Source organism: Lepeophtheirus salmonis, chromosome 6 (genome assembly GCF_016086655.4).
Source record: "Lepeophtheirus salmonis chromosome 6, UVic_Lsal_1.4, whole genome shotgun sequence".
In the NCBI taxonomy this organism is placed as follows: Eukaryota; Metazoa; Arthropoda; class Copepoda; order Siphonostomatoida; family Caligidae; genus Lepeophtheirus; species Lepeophtheirus salmonis.
This window is the reverse complement of record NC_052136.2, coordinates 32,938,935-32,956,861: the sequence shown is the minus strand read 5'-3', so window position 1 is coordinate 32,956,861 and position 17,927 is coordinate 32,938,935. Positions and strand designations below refer to the sequence as shown.

The following is a 17,927-nucleotide window of genomic DNA, read 5'->3' as shown; positions in this document are numbered from 1 at the left end:
GAGAAGCTTGCGATAATACTTTTTTGGGTCACTTCTCCTTTCATCTCTTAGCCCTACGCACCAAAAATGAACAACAAAAGGTATTCATTTAAAGAAACTGTATAACATAGATTTGAAACAGCAATAGTGAGATTTCAGAGATAGAAGATTTTTTAATAGATTGTTTTATAGTTTTCAGAGTGTATACATATACACAGTACAGGTCAAAATGACAGGAAATACAATCAATTGACTTTTTTATTTTCACCAAATACAAGTGTTCAGCGAGAGAGATTGATAAGAAAAAATTTACTTTTTACAATAAATTCAAGGTATTTTGCAGAATACTCAAAATGAGGACAGCAAACTCAACTAAGCAACAACTAATTAATCTTATGAAAAAATGAATTTCATACTGGAAAGTTATTCAAATTAAATAAATATAAGACAAATATACAATTTTCACGTCATCATAAAAGAAAGCTGGGATGATTTAAAAATACATATTTGTATTCTCAATATAATTATCCTATTAATAAACTATTTATATACATATATCATTTGGAGGGGTAACAAATTGAGCTTAAAGATTGTTTTAAATTATGCATTGGTTATAATATAAGGTAAAAGAGATTCTATTTGGAAAAGGTCATATCAGAACGAAACTAAATAGTCTAATATATCAAATGAATGCTTTATACAATAGCTAGTTTAACTGCTATTGAGCAAAATTCGTCAATTAAATAATGGGGTGTTTATATTCAATTATGTAGGTGCTAAGGGGTTCAATTCTGGTTTTCGAATAAAATATGCAAGGGCCATTGAAAAAATGAAATATAACATGACACAGTTTAGCAAAAAGGCCCCAAACAAGGTTATAAAAAATAATATATAATTTGCTTAGTAAAAAACGTTATTCGATTAAAAAAACAAATTTTTCATTAAGAAAATCCTTCTATTCTTTTTGGGAAATATGAAAAGGATCATACCTCTTTTTCCAAAAAAAAGCTTATCTCATATTAGAGTCAGAAAATTTAAAAAAAAATATTCTACAACCCTCCACTCCCCAAAGCTCCGGTCCTGCCTCCAATAACAAAACTCGTGATTAAGGCACGGATATTTATGAAGATAAACAATAAATTGGGAGTTAAAACTAATTTTCTATATTTTTGATCAGGATTGCTTTTGTGTTATCACACTAAACAAATGAACTTATAATGCCTTATAGTATGTAGAACATTCCAGGAGTACTATGACTCCATATAGCTTTTCCTTAAAAATATCATTTAGAATCAAATAGGTAAGTGACACATCAAGGTCTAGCAATAAGTGAATATAGACAGTAAAGCAATTTTTTTTATTGCACTCAAAATTTAATAACATTACGAGGTATGAGGATTTTTTTTTATGACTACAATTCCTTTAGTTTTTGTTTTTTTATGGCCTAATTGAATATTCAAAGAATAATATATATATATAGGAAGAGAGGTTAAAAACTATACTTAGGTATATATATATATATCACTCTCTAGAGAGATATCCAAGGAGTGCAAGGGAAACAAAATCAATTACACTACTATACTATCACCATGCATCTTACTAACTTGTAAATTATTCTGGCAGATTTGCTTTTTAGTTAGTTATACTTATATATTAGTGTTGAGGTTCCTAGACCGGACTGAGAAGAGCGTTATAACTCTTTCTAGACTCTGTTCTTTCACAAAGTGCGGGCTGGATGAGAAAAACAACAACAAAATAACGATCTAAATCGCTTTTTAAATAGAATATGACTTATTCAACTGAGTTATGATATACTTAGTGATGTATAAAATGTGTCCTACCGTATGTAAAAATGAACTTGGTTACTCTGGTAATTCTAAAAATGTTTGGGAGGAGAGAAGCTTAGCTCTCATGACGATATATTAAATATGTTGCAAGCAGCTGCAAGAGGAAGGAAAATAAACATAAATCTCAACCCCTGTATAGCAAGGTCATTACTCCTATTTCGATCCTCAACTCTATTACAAGTCCAAAAAGGATGCAGACTTATAACTCTCGAGCAAACACTCACTATTACTTTCCGTCTTTTATGAGCACATGCACTAGTTATTACAATATATTTAGATGTTCCCTCTCTGAAAATTAAATAATAATGATAACAGCTTTAGAAAATAAAAAACGTTTCCGATTTCTAGGACATATATAACTACACAATTGATGTGCTTGTAGGATTACTTTATAATAAATATGTGTAGGTGTCAAAATTATGTCAAAATTAGGATTCAATTACTCTCTTTATTATTATAATAAATGCTTTCAATAGATGATTAAGAGTAATGACAAACTACTTCGACAGAAAAAACAGTCTAGAAATTTGAAAACAATTTAATTTGTGTCTACGATCTGAGACTGCAAAAGTCTCGATCGAAATATCGGTCTAAAGAAAAAAGCAACTAAAATCGAATTGGCAATTTTGCAGTGGTAAAAGCAAAATCGAACTTGGACCGGGTCTCAACACTATTGCATAGATTTACGTGTATGGTTCAAAAACCATAAGTTTTCTTTATTCTTTTATTGCATTTATCGATTCACTTCTTATCGTTGTTGAAATATTATTTATCTCTTTCTATTTTAAAATAATAATCGATGGCGCCAAGAGTCTATTTTCTATTTATTTTTGTTATTTATATATACATTTACAGTTCATATATTATGATGTACTTAACTCGTCCTCTTTATTAAAAGATTGACTTTCACAGTAATTATTAGGTAATATTACTTATTTATTTGCTATCATCTTGTGCATCACATATAATTTTAATGGGTAGATTGAACTATCCCGTTTTCGGGATAATATCCCTAATAGCTTTTTTAATTTGAAAAAAACGGATTTAGGCTCAAAATAAGTTTTAGACATTTTATTAGGAAGATAATGTTCTTCCTTTTATTTTAACTTATACAGGTGATGAAAATAATATGATCTGCCTGTATGCTAAAAAAGGAACTGAAAATGAGCATGGTAATCCTGTCAATTTGAAGAATTTTTGGAAGAATAGTATCTTAGCTGTCACAAAGTTTCATTGAATAAGCTAGAAGCAGCTATGTGATAAACACAAACCCACTCTCCGTATCTAGCATTGGTAAATACAGGAACTAGAACGATATCAATCCTCAATTCTACTCAGCATGTTCAGCATGGGCTTACAATTATAAATTCCAAAAAAAAATCTCAAGTGTTACTTGTTATTTTTCACAAATTAGAGATTACTTTATACTTAGGTGTGGATACTTGTTACGGCGGAGGAGACATGTTACACTGCCAATAACTTTAAAATATAAAGTTATCTAAGAACTCTATTCTTATACAATTGAATATCTTCCTTTGTTTATCAAATCAACATAAAACTCTCTTTGTCTAATGCTTATAGTTATACAGAATTTCGACACTAAAAGTAAACATTAGGTAAGTGTTTTTTGAGATATATTTCTATTATAAAACTTTAATTTACTTTTTTTAAATGTCTTAGTCCAGCATGTTTTTCAATTAATTAACATGCTTGTAATATATTATTACTTTCAATATTCAGTTCACATCATTTACTCTGATTCCAACACTATGGAGGATACATGTTACACCACATTTTTATTATATATACTCGTACTATATACAAATATATTATATCTAATTATGTTTTTTTTTGTGTGTGATTTCATGATAAACTTTAATAATCAATCAGAGTAAATAGTAAAAAAAAAAATTATATTTTATTGTTACCTATTTCTGTAAGTGTTTTATTTGTTTATCTTATATATGTAATTATAAGTTTTTACTATATGCTGACAAACTGCAATAAAAAGTAAAATAAATGCTTGAATATAACAAATGCCAGTTTTTAAATGTTTCCTCCTGATGCAATAAGTCTAATTCTACCCAGTACCATGTCTCCTCCTCCTGGTGAATCAAGTATTTTACTTTTTTTTAGCTACGAAAACATCAATAAATGGTCATTAATTATTGCACTACATCAAAAATACTTTGGAATTATTTGTCTTAGATAACTAACTACCTATGTCATGTTGCCCGGGCCTTGAATTATCTTTTAAATCGGGAAACTTATTACAGTTTAAAAAAATAATTCTCATTCAAGAATAATGATAGTAAAAAACACCTCTTGAAATTGCAAATACATAAATACATTATCCCTTTTCCATGATTATACATTTGTCATCTATTACTACTATCACTTTAACTAGAGATTAAGTTTTGCTACATTATCTTTGATACAACAGATAAACAGCATATCATTTGAACAGATCTGAGTCATACCTTAAATTATTATTAAAAACAAGGTGTACAATATTTTTGTCTGATTAACCAAATAATATTATATATGAAAAGTGCAGTTTTTTTAAGCTCATATGATAATGATATTTGGTGCAACAGGTGTATAAGAGGCTTAAAATATTGTATGTCTACCCATAAATCATATCCCCCCCCCCTAATCTTAAAATGGCCTGGTCTACGCAAAATATAATTTGAGAGATCTCAAACTGTGATAAATTCAGTTTTTTTTATTGTCCCCAAGAGTGTTAGTTTCGTTAGTTACGACTAGAAATAACTTATCCCTCAACTAATGTTTATTTGCGTGACAATTGCAAGACGCAGACGAAACTCATTTCCTCCTTTTAAATATTTCATCCTAAAAAAAAAAAATATTTTTTTTCTTGACGAAAAAAGACAAAATTAAAAGTGGTTCCGAGAAGACAAACCCTTTGCGTAAAAGGGGTATAAATATTTACCCAAAAAAGGGACAGACTATTCTACAAATGAAACGGAATCCCTCAATCAATTGTTTGATGTTGTTTAATACTTATAATAATATGTCTAATAAAAGGCTTATTTATCATACATCAAGGATGACTTCCTTATTCTGAGTGCTGCTTCTACGTTCCACCCCCCCTCCTTTAAAGAAAAGAAGAAGAAAAACTCACACAGACAGGTAATTTATTTAATGGGTAATTTAATCTGAAGGATTCCTTGTTGTTGTTTAAAAGACACCACAAAAACAACAACTACTAGGTACTACTGTTACATTCACCACCATCATATCTCTCTTTCAACTGCAAAGCATAGCACTCGTGTAGTTGGGTTTCGGTTTGTAATCTTTGCCTTTTTTGTAAGATCAGCACAGTCAGTCTCGTCTTTCTTAGTTGTAAAATTTGTTCTTCACAAAAAAAAAAAAAAAAAAAAAAAAAAAAAATCGGTTTCGATCGGTCCCAGAAAAAAAAAGAGATTTTTTCAACACGTTGATTTTTTGTGTACAACATGTGATACAATAACTTTTCAAAATTAGCAAGTGTATCACAGACTTTAAAAAATGTAATATAAATGTAATATAGTGTTGGAGTAGTAAATCGTCGGTTTATCAGGGGCTTCCGAAGGGGGGAGGGAGTCTGTAGCCACCTGCAAATCAAGGCATTTTTGCTTTGTGGTAAAAATAAATTTATAGCAAAATAGAAGAAAAAAAAAGTCATTCGACCAAATTATACAGTAGAGAAAATTTTTCTTGATATATATCTATTTTTATAATCGGAAAATTAACGTGATAATGGTTATCATGTTCATTATTCGATACTTTTGCCATTATAAGAATGTTTAGAGGAGAGCAGCTAAGCTGGCATGACGTTTCATTAGATCAGCTGCTGCAAGCAGCTATAAGAGAAAGGAAATATACACAAATATCACTTATTAGTTAGGAATTACTTCGTTTTCGTTCCTTAATTATATATGTACTCTGCCCCAACAGGGACTTACCAGCACTTATAACTCCCCAACAAATCCTCAGCGTTACTCTGTCATTCATTAGTATACACACTCATGGCTACACTTTTTACTTTGAAGTTATCTCCCCATGAATGAAAGACTAATGACAGCAGCTTTAGAAAATAGAAAACAATGTTCACGTTACCAAATAGAGAATGAATAACTGCTTGGCATTTACAACCCTAGTTCGAGTTATTCTGATACTTGTATGGAAGTTAATTTAAACTCTGAAGTGATCAAATAGAGTTCGAAGTTAGACACAGTTTAACATGTCCACCAGCTGGGAAAGTCATATAAAATTATGCACTGTGATCAACGTAAAGTAGAAATGAAATAGTGGTCCACAGTTTGAAACCGCGGATTGGACCGAAATATCGGGTCTGTTCATAAAAAAATCGATCTTGGACCGAGTTTCAACACTAATATGTACTGATTCTCTTATCTCTCCTCTCCCCTTCATTGTATTATTATTATAACTCAGTTTTTCTTTCGGGATTGCATAAATACATAACAATCAGACTATAATAATCTTGCTTGCATGTAGGGTTTCTCTTTCAGGATTTATCGGAGCTTTACACCTTCAATAAATTCCTTATACATCTCTCATTTAATTATTTCCGAATATAATAGATCAACTCAGACCAACGCTTAGAACGTATATTCGTTTAATATTTTTATAATAGAAATATTTTTTCGGACAATTGATATCTATTTTAAGTGGTTACAACTGTATGTATAAGCTTATTTTATGTGTAAATCATTCATTGAGCAATTGAATAGATATTAATGAAGATTTACTTTAAATATAAAAGTTTTTAAATCAAGGCTCTAGGTTTAGTGCACAAATGATGTGCATTGAATAAATTGATGCCCCAGGAAGTATCCATAGCACGACCTTCTAATATAAGAAACATTAATTCATGTTAGATCTTCTCCTAATAGTTTCGAAAATTTCAAGTTCAACCAATGTCAAGTTTTGACACTTCGAGTGCAGATTAAAATTATCGGTTTAAGTAAAGTCGAGTAATATTATTTACTATCTAATCTCGATATCATTCAATTAAATAATTTCCGTCTCAGGATCTCACTAACGGAAAATGTCACGGTAAATGAGAGTCCATAAGTCAGGTTTGAAAGTATATATGAATTAGTGTATCACGATACCAATATTTAAATATCGGTTCCGATATCAATATATGTATCGGTATTTCAATAACTTTTTTTTTTAGAAATTTGATGATTTGTTTTTATTAAAGACAAATCATCATATTCCTGAAATTATTATTATCATTTATTTTTTTTTGTACGTCGTCGCCCAGTCAATTTTTATAATGACAGAATGGAGCCGCTAATACAGATTTCAATAATAATTTGGTCTAGTACCGTTTAAAATATATCAGTAATACGGGGATACCACAATAATAGAAGTTGGTATGCCCAAAGCTATACAAGTGGCCAACCAAAAACCACGTGATCATTATTTCCCCAAATATAGTTTACTACCAGACTACTATTTTCCAATAAGGGGCGCAAAGTATGAATTGACAAATTCTACGAAGGGAAGTAAAGTTGCATACGTCATAAGGAAAAATGACAAAGTGACGTCATCTATACTGGTGTCATACAAATATACGTCGAGGGAAAATACTCAAGCCAACAGGCACGTTTCCCCACTTTGTTTTATAGCTTTGGTTATACAGAACAAGACTAGTATGTAAATCGTTTAGTCATCAAACAGGAGTCATAGAGACACTATTCAGTGCCTACTCAGAATCACGTATTAAGTATATAAATTGATATCATAATAAAAAGTAGATAGAAGTAATACTCATTTTAAGGTTATTATTTTAATTCTTACCTTGTAACATTGACCTGGAAGAAAAGAAAAAAAAAACATGAAAATATTTATATATTTATTTTTATAAGGTATATACATATATATATAGAAACATGTCAATGAAAATGATAATAGGCGCTCAGGAAGAAAGACTCATCCAACAAAAGGTAGATAGATGGATGGATATAATGACAAAAGTAGTAAGGTACCACCATAAAGCTACTATCACCATCAACAAAGTACATAAAAAGTTGTTGGAGGATTTCTACTTATTTACCTAGATCTCTTACTACTTATTTATTTAATTTTTAAAAGACCAAAACTTGTTTTGAAATGCATGGAGGAGATTACCACTAAGGGGGGAAGGGAAAGGAATGGGGATTTTAAAACAAATAAACAACATTGCTTAATACTTATTATTATTCCTCAAGATAAGTATCCCCCATCATTAATTATTATATTTACTTTTAAAGAAAAATTCAATACATTAGTAGTATTAGTAAGCAATTTATCAATGGGAGCTCATAAAATATACAAAAAATACGTATAACTCATTATTGAACTTCCTCAAGGTTATAAATTACCTACTTTTGAAAAAAGTAGTATGTATTCATAATGATAGCTACAAAATAATATTTAAAACCTTCATTTTAAGTGACAAAAAGTGTAATTATACATTTATCTGTATAATGTACTGCTGTATTTGGAATGAAGATCATGCAATAATTGAATATTCCATTGATGACCGACATAATAATACTGTCCTTTTTGACTATTTTAATACAAATGATTAAAATATAAGTATTCTGTGGCACATTATAAAGTTCAAGTGCTCACAGTTATAATTCTATTAAATACATAATAACCATGTGATTTGAATAGATCGAAATGAAATGATAGTATCAATTAATAGTGTTGGTAAATAGAATGACCAATGTTGTAGTCAAATAAGACATTTTAAGGCAAATAAATCATTACTTTTACAATTTGCTTGTAACTTGTACATAACATATATCTATATACATATGGGTTATATGTAGTAAAGAACAGGAAGATAAGGAGGTAAAAAGTCAATTAAATGATGATTATCAAGACATAAAGGATATCTACATAAATAACATACTTTTAACAAAATCCTACTTCATTAAAACTAACTGATCCTTAATAATCATCATCATGTGACTAATTAGGATTATTATCAGAACCCCTTTTTGTAGTTAGTTGATGGTCTGAGGACATGAATATATAAATATATTTTTTTAATTACCTGTATGCAGTATCTGTAATTGCGAATACGTGAGGTGGAACTTCATGCCGCTTCTTTCCTTTATAGAGTTCGATGATTTTTTCGGTATAAATAGGTAATCTTTTGTACGGATTGACGACAACACAAAAAAGTCCGGAATAGGTCTATAATAAGAATAATATAAATCATAATGTAGATAATTACTTAATTAAGAAGCCTTCACATCCATACATATACGTTACTAATTATTAAGGCCGTAAAATTTATATGGGTTTATATATCCAACAAGAACAAACTCATTCTCATATTATCATGATTAAGTTTGGGGTTTTACTTCTCTATGAGAAGAGTATTAGTAGCGGAAGTTAAAATAACAATTAAATATTATTTATTTATCCGAGTATGATTTTTAAGTATATATTTAGAATAAACGTAATACTGTAGACTCATTTGAATCTGAATAGAGTGTGACTCGAGGGCAGATCATAAATTTGAAACTCAAAATATATAAATGTACATTACCGTATAATCAAGTCATATTTATATCTTATTATAATTTCCCTATTAATTTACTCTTAAAAAAAAGAAAAAAAGATCCACCCACTTTACTAATACATACAATGTATGTATTAAAATCCGACCTTATTCTGATACTGCACAAAAATTCATGGAAGCTCCATAATTACAGTACTATGAATGATAAAAGAAAAGTTTCTTGGAAATATGCACTTGCTATATAATATAATATGCAGCATATGAGAATTATTATAAAACAAGTAAATAAGGAAATTACGTTGACTCAATATAATTAAATGCAAAGAAACTTCATTTTTTCCTTATGCAAATAAATATTTTTATAAATGAGGTTCTTGAAATCACAGAGCTTAAAAAATGTACGCACCATAAATATATGATATCAAATACATATTTGGAACAAATTGATATATCAATTCGCCAAATAAATAAATTCATATTAAATGAAAAGATGTGTAGGCTCTCATGTACATATATATTAGTCAAACCTTTATTAAGCAGTGAGGCAAGGGAAACTGAAAAAGCGACCGCTTAGTTCATGTTTTCTATTTTTAACAATTTTAAATTCGAAAACTGCAAAAACTTAAGAGTGTGTATATGATATAACTTCCACAATTGGTTCAAAAAAATAATAGGTGTATGTAATTTCATAATTATTATTTGGGAGGAATTTTTTGACTATTTAATATAAAACTTCGTTGAAAATTGCAATATATATTACATAAATGTATTTCAACATAACATAATACTACGTTACTTTTACTCTTTAACAAAATAAGAATTATAATTATGTATAAAGAGGATCAAATTTCATTCTGATTATATCCTCATCATAGGCAAACAGCCAGGCATATACTCCTATTATTAAAGATTTGTAATTCTAAGAGAAAGAGCGAGAGAAAAAAAAGTCATTATTCAAACACTTTACACAATATTTTCTCCTTGAATGAGTAATGTACTTCTAAGAGCTAAGAATCTTGTTTTTGTTTTCAAATTCGCAAGAAGTTTTAAGGACTAATATATATTTATATATTAAGATGATAATGAAATCTATTGTATATCATTTGCAATAAAAACAAAAACCTGTATGCCTAAGAAGGAAATCATTAAGGATAAGTAATAACTTCCCCCTTCTCTCTCTCTGATAAAACTAAGTATAGAAAAAAAAAAAAGATTTTGATGTTTCAGAATAATAAAAGGATATTTATATTCATGTCATGTCAGGTAAAAGAAAATATTCAACTAGAGTAAATGCATTATTAGGCTTATATAAATAAGGACTATTAAGCATCTCTACTTTATCCGACTTAGTAAAGGGTTACATTAGTTAGAGATCCTGTCAAGTATGTATGTATTCGTCATGTCAGGTGAAATAAACTCTTAATGGGAGAAGATGCATTTTTCTGCTTCTATAAATAGTAAGGACATTTTATCCTTAGTAGTTGGTGAAAAAAGGACACTGGGATGCACGATTTGGAGGCTAAATATGTATGACTGATAATACTTATTTGGACTTAGTGAGGGGTATTATTGGACTCCGGGTCGCAAGTTCTAAAAAAAAGAAAAGCAAGAGTGTCCTTGAGCTGACGGAATGTAGTGTATGGATGTCTGGACGTGTGGATGCCTCTGTGGCACGACTTACATAGATGAGTCCTGAGTAGTATCTCTCTTTGACGTTGTGAAGGACGGAAGCTTCGTTGAGGCAAGTGAGGTCCGCCATATCCTCTTCTTTGTCGAATTTCGGAGGATTCATCTTTTGAATATCGTCCTTGGAGACTTCAATCCTCTTCCCGGACTCCACGATCTCCACTTCCACCTCATCCTTCATGTTGGTCACGATGGAGGCCGCCACGAATCCGTGAGAGTCGTGAGGGACCCAAACCAGGCGTTTCTGCGTCCATTCTGCTTGTTTGCTGGGGTCATTGAAAGCATTGCGATCCACGACCAGGTATTTCAGGTCCGGATCGTTTTTGTCCACGTCCGTCATGATGATGATGAATATGAATACGAAAAAGATGCAGAAACCAACTACTACACTGTCTTATGTCTTTTCGGGGTTTGGGAGAATGAGTTAGGGTACGACTTCACCAAGGAATCTCCTTCTAATCAATAAATAATCAACTACTAAGTAGTAAGTAGTAGACGAACGAACACCAAAAACGACGGCGACAAAAAATACAGGAGAACGAACAAAAATAATAAGAAGAACAATCAAGTTCTTTTTTTTCAATCTGAGTCAGGAAAAAAAGGAACCCACCACTTACTGTACTACTATTTATTCTTCCCTTTTTCCCTTCTTCTTCTCTTCTCTCTCTCTCTTCCTTCCTCTTCTTCTTCTTCTTCCACTCAAACGAGGAGCGCCCATCCACTCGGCCCGATCATCAACACACTCTCTTTCCTTCCATTCCTCTCTCTCTCTCTTCCTCCTTTCCCCCCCGCCAAAATATACTGGAAATTCCTTCTTCCACAGTTACAAAACTAACCAACTTAACAGACCCTTTTTGTACAAAGAATAAAGCGCTTTCACGTGACAATAACTCTCTCTATACCCACCTCACCTCACGCCTTACTTACTCACTCACCTTTTATGTAACTGCAAAAAGGAAGGGGGCTTATTCCACACACGCCCGGAAATTTTACTACATTCATCCGGAATGTAATCTATATTATTTATATAACGCTCATTCGATTCTATAGCTCTTTTTTTTTAATAAATTATATTATTTGAGTCTTTTTTGTATCCGGGAAGGTCGGATCATTGGTCATCTTCTGCATAATCATCATCATGATATTGTGAGTCAACCAGGGAAGTCAATCCTGAAAGAAAAAAAAAAGAATGACTCAGAATGAAGAAAGGCTCGCTCTCTCGGCCTACAAAAACTGGATACGGCGGTCGGGGTCAACCGGCAACTTTCACCTTTCCCTCCTCATCATAACTTACGTACGTACGCATGCACGCAAGCAAATAGACGAGGAGGAAGCCAGCAATGAGCGTCAAGGCCCCCTCTTTGACAGGATCATCATGTCAAAACAATAATAATAAAATGGGGATGGGCTGCTGCCGACCTGTTCCTTCTTCTTCTTTTTTTTCTATTCCTTTTTCTTCTTCATCTTATCTCCCTAGTTTTTTTTTGTATATTTATTTATTTTATGGAATGTGAGTCTATTAGTACAGTATGTTTGTTGAAGGTAGAAGTGAGGAGAGAGGTCGTGACAAGAGAGTCTTCCTCTCTCCTTTTTTTTGCGGGGATCAGCAGAGTGGGGGATCACCTTCGACTGCTTCTGGCTTCCTCCTCCTGCACCCTGTTGGTCCTTTCAAAGGTGTAGTAAGATGAGTCACCCGATAGAGCAGAGCTCTTTTTTTTTTCTCTCTCTCTAATAATACACATGCCAGTGCCCATCCTTGAGGTAGTAGTAGCACCACCAGGAATGTAAAAAACCCGTTTGTGTAAAAAAGCTTCATGACATTCATTATATTGTCTGCAAATTCTAATCATTATTCCGATTCCTATTATACAAGAAAAATAAATAAAGAGATGACTCATTTGAATAGCTGTTCCACTAGTGTGGGCAACGGCAGCAGAAGATAAGCAACAGCAAACACGAACAGGTTGTCATCATCCTTAAAAAATAATGTTTAGTGACATAATGAGGAATGTAGAACATAAGCATTTTATTCCTGTTCTTGGCAATTTGAACAATGTTATTTTATTTTCTAAAGCTGTTATCATTATTTTTGAAGAGAGAACATCCAAGTGTATCCCTAAGTATCTGTGCTCATGAATGCCGTAGAGTTACGCTGATGATTATGTGTGCAACTCCTTGTTGTACTCGGAGTAGAAAAGAGGATCGAAATCGGAGTAATCTATACCTATGTTCTTGCTTGACACAGAGTGGGATTTGTGTTCACATATTTCCTTTATCTCACAGCTTCTTGCAAATAATTTAATAAAACGTCATGAGAGCGAAGCTGCTCTCCTCTCAAACATTCTTCAAATTCTCAGGGTTACCATGTCAATTTCTGGTTCCTTTTTTTATCCGTACTATCATTATTATTTAAATGTTATTTATGTTTCTTGGGGGTTCTGAGTGCAGGTCCTTTTTGTACTTGGAGTAGAAATGAGGATCGACATCCTGTGTATGTCCTTGTTTAATACGGAGTGGGATTTGTGTTTACATTTTTCCATCCTCTCACAACTTCTTGCAAATAATATAATGAAACGTCATGGCAGCAGCTATGCTGCTCTCCCCATAAATTGTCAGGGTTATCACGTCTATGATCGGTTTCCTTATTTTTAACATACAGAAAATATAATATTATTTTATTACTATTTATCCCTTATTATAATATACTATTGAGTCCTGATACACGTACAATATAGAAAATAAAAAATCTACATAGAAGATCACAGTTTCCTTTTTATTCGAAGGAGTAAACGCCCTTATTATTATTATGTTGTTGTTGTTGAATGTTATCGATAAGAAGTTATATATTGTTTTAAGACAATTCTGCCTGGTAGTTGATGCATGTGGCACACCAACACAAAAACAAGCTTGCATGATTTTTCTCTAAATGAAGTGTGGATGACAAGATAATATTCTGTATTCTTCAATAGTGCGGGAGGGGCCGTGATGCTAATCGATGTTATTTTGGGCATGTGAAAAAAAGAAAATCAATTAAGTAACCCAGACCATTTGAATAATCTTTAGGAGGACAGCAGCTTAGCTGTCACGGGGTTTCATTAGATCAGCTAAAAACAGCTGTGATGAGGGTTGAGGGAGAAATGGGGATAAATAAGGACATAAGCGAAAATTCCTCCCCTTCTGATCCTCAATTCTAATCGGAGTACAACAAGAACCCATTTCCTTCATCAGCAACTCTGAACCATGTCCTCAAGGCCACTTTCCATCTTTAATGATCACACGTAAATGTTCAATCAGTTTCATATATATCTATGAACTAAACTAATATTATAGAAATTTGAATATAAAGCGTATAGGACATGAGCGTTGTTTACTTATATTTGTTTATTAACAAAGCGATATAAGGTGGCGCCACCTTTTGGCAAAATAATACAACTCCCTGATGAACAATTATATTAATTAATAACAAATAACATACCTAGCGCACTGTCAAAATTCTTGTGAGTATGCACCATTTTTAAAAAAACAAGCTACAGAATGTCACACCACATATTAGTTTGTTCATGTCCTATTGGCTAAACTGCACATATAGAAGCAAAAATTAATCGTCACAATTTAAAGAAGGGACCAAATTAATTTTCTGATAAATCAAATGAAGGTTCTAAGCTATAGTTAATATTGTTTTTGGATATCTAAACTAATTCCAGAAAATTTAAATGCAAAGCCTTTAATACACCAAAATAGATTTATACAATATTGGGTTGTATATTCAGATATAATATGATGTTATAAAATGATTTTTTCCCTCTCCTTGTTTTTTGTATTGACGAAGCACATTTTTTCTCTGATTTATCAATTATCGTCATCAACGTCACAATGGAATAATTAGAAATTGATATAATTTTTGGAATGGAACATAATAGGGGTCTAATTAACTTTCTGATAAGTCAAAGGAAGGTTCTACAGTTGTGTTAATATTCTTCCTGGGTAGTATCTCAAGTTATCAGATAAATTTGAATACAAAGCCCATAATTGATTGAAATACGTTTATAAAATTTGAAGTCGTTTTAGCATATGATGTAAAATAAATATATTGAACATTTCTCCCATAATATTTGTTCAAGATTATATAGATACATGTAGTACGTCGGGAGTTGTGCACAGAAAACTGCTCATGGGGCAATTGCCCGTAGAAGATTGCCCTGGAAGAAAATTGCCAATTAGAAAAATTGCCCGTATTTTGTTCAAACGTCATGATGAATAATTATTTCATTGTGACGTTGATGAATATAATTAATATACCAGAGAGAAAATGTGCTTCGTCAATACAAAAACAAGAAAGGGGAAAAAAAAATATTACATATTAATATAATGAGTAATATTATTGTAATATAGGAGGAGGAGAAGGGGTGAGAAATAAATAGGTTAGGCCCTCTTAAAATATGGTTGAATACTCTCTACCTCGAATTGGCCCGTGGGTAGTGTAGGATTGTTAAAAACCATCGCTAATTCATCCAATACATCATAGGAATCCCTTTAGTACCAAAAAATAGTTTAGACCCTCGGACTGAGCGTGGAAGTTTTGGTAGTGTTAAAAACCAAGTGTTCTAGGCCGAATGTCTATATTTTAAGAGGCTCTAAGATATTTATTCTTTCTCTCCACCCTCCTTATCAATCTTCTCGATCAATTTCTTAGAAAATTGGATTGTATTTAGAAATAGTAAGGGAATTTTACCCTTGTAGGATGGAACAAACAAATATGTTTATATATTTGTCAAAAATAATATTAGGCGAATTTATAATGTGTTATTATTCATCATAAAGTTGAACAAAATTAGGGCAATTTTCCTTCATTACAATTTTCTCCCAGGCAATTTTCTACGGGCAATTTTCCCCAGGGTAGTTTTCCTAGTACCGTTGGGAGTACGACACATTACTCAGAGTTATTAATTCCCGACAAAAGACAGACAAATACCATTTGCGTGATCAATAGAGCCATGTACTCCCCCTTTTCTATTTGGGTATTTGATCAAGCTTCTTTATTTACCAAAGCTCGTGTAATTATTATTTTATTCTTGAAAACATTACATCTTGTAAAACTAATAGAACATGTGCTAAAAATTGATTCAAAAAGGTGAACTATATAAAGGCTGTGTAAGTCCTTGTTGGACTCACAGTAGAATTGAGGATCGACATTGGATTAATTCTAGCCTATATTACCTATTGGTGCTTATTTCCTGGTCCTCAAGACTGCTTGCAGCGGATCTAATGAAACTCAATTGCAGCTAACCTGCTCTCCTCTCAAACATTCTTCAAATTGTCAGGGTTACCATATCAATTTTTGGTTTATTTTATATCTACATATCGGCAAAACATGTTTTAAGCCTCACTGGCCATAAACCCTTCTTATTATCAACTCTTTAGCAACCATGGTACCTTTTTTTATAGAATATTTTTCTATCCGTACAAACATTGCTTTATTAATATAAATATAGGTGCTGTTTACAAGATAAAACATGCACACAGGTTGCATTTTCTTCGTCTTTAAATATCTTAATTAACTATATAAACATTAAATAGTAACTTTAATTACAAACTATTCACATTCAGACGCTGCCACTTCGTTTTGACTTATAAAAATCACCAATTTTGTATGCCTATGGAGTAATATAAGTTTATTTTTCAATATGTAATAATTTTCACTAAAAAAAGTCAAAAATGGCATCGTTAATATAAAGAGCATAAATTGACGATTCAATTATTGCAATATCCTCATCAGATGTAGGGCTTTTTAATTTAAAAATCCAGATAATAAACAACAATAAAATTTATTATAAATTTTCACCCCCCCCCCAAGTTCTTAAATATTTTGATCCATAAAAAGTACAATTAATGGACAATAGTTGTTAATTTTCAGAGGGGATTCATATTTTGAAATTAATCAATTTAAAAATCAAATATTAATAAATTCCAATTATTTTTCATTTGTAGCCGATTTTCAACATGAGCTATTTTTCCCAAATAGGAACTGCTTGATGTACAAAAATGACTATAACGGCTCCCTCTATCCAATCAAAACCCGATAAAATATCAAATTGTAAACACTAAGATGAAGCCAGATTTCTGTCTAGAAATTCAAATGACTCTGTTACATCATTTTCTTGCGATATAAACCTTGGTTTGAGCTTGGATTATTCAAATTCCCTAGTTTTTTTCGTCATAATTATCGTTAAATGTTTTGCTGTAATAATAGTGTTTAAACAACTCATAGAAGATCGCAAATAAAATAAATTCATAAAAAGTCACTGTGCTCTGCAGACAACATGTTAAAAGAGGAGATTTTCATGGAAAATAAGAAAATTGACCACTCTAAGTTCTAAACCGTGTTCCTAGGGGTGTGACCTTTAATATTTTGAAATCAACAAACTTAATACTAAAAATATATTATTTTTAATCAATTTTTTTTTTTGTCTTCCTTTATTTTGAAATATACTTATATTATTAGTCGATACACAGAAATCCGGAAGTTCATTAATTTATCAAAACAATCCCTGGACACTCTCGGTCACCCTACCTTAACATAAAGTAAAGTTTGTCTGTCTGTTTATTTGATTGCTTGATTTTTTTTTTGTAAAGAACTCAATTGAACAACGAACTATTGCTTCATATTATAAATGAAAAAAAAGGAAACTATGTGTACTAAGAGGACTTCTGGTATGTAAAAATGAATGAAATATCACAGCCTCTAAGCTCAACTCATGTTTTGTATAACTTTATACTGATAAAATATGAGTTAAAGACTCAATTATAAAAAACAAACGTATGTAACAAAATCTCATATAAAAAAACAACTTTCGATATAT

At 31.4% G+C, this 17,927-nt stretch overlaps 1 protein-coding gene across 8 annotated transcripts in view; it reads right to left on the bottom strand.

The window, feature by feature from the left end:
- zip (myosin heavy chain 10) overlaps positions 1-11,693 on the bottom strand; it is a 46,644-nt gene extending 34,951 nt beyond the window's left edge. For all 8 annotated transcript variants that reach the window (XM_040713903.2, XM_040713904.2, XM_040713899.2 and 5 more), the window contains exons 1-3: positions 11,063-11,693; positions 8,908-9,050; positions 7,662-7,675 (exon numbers count right to left, since the gene is read on the bottom strand). In XM_040713903.2, the coding sequence (XP_040569837.1) occupies positions 7,662-7,675; positions 8,908-9,050; positions 11,063-11,407 (502 nt within the window). In that variant the 5' untranslated portion in view covers positions 11,408-11,693. The remainder of the gene's footprint in view (positions 1-7,661; positions 7,676-8,907; positions 9,051-11,062) is intronic.
- Positions 11,694-17,927: the final 6,234 nt, after the last annotated feature.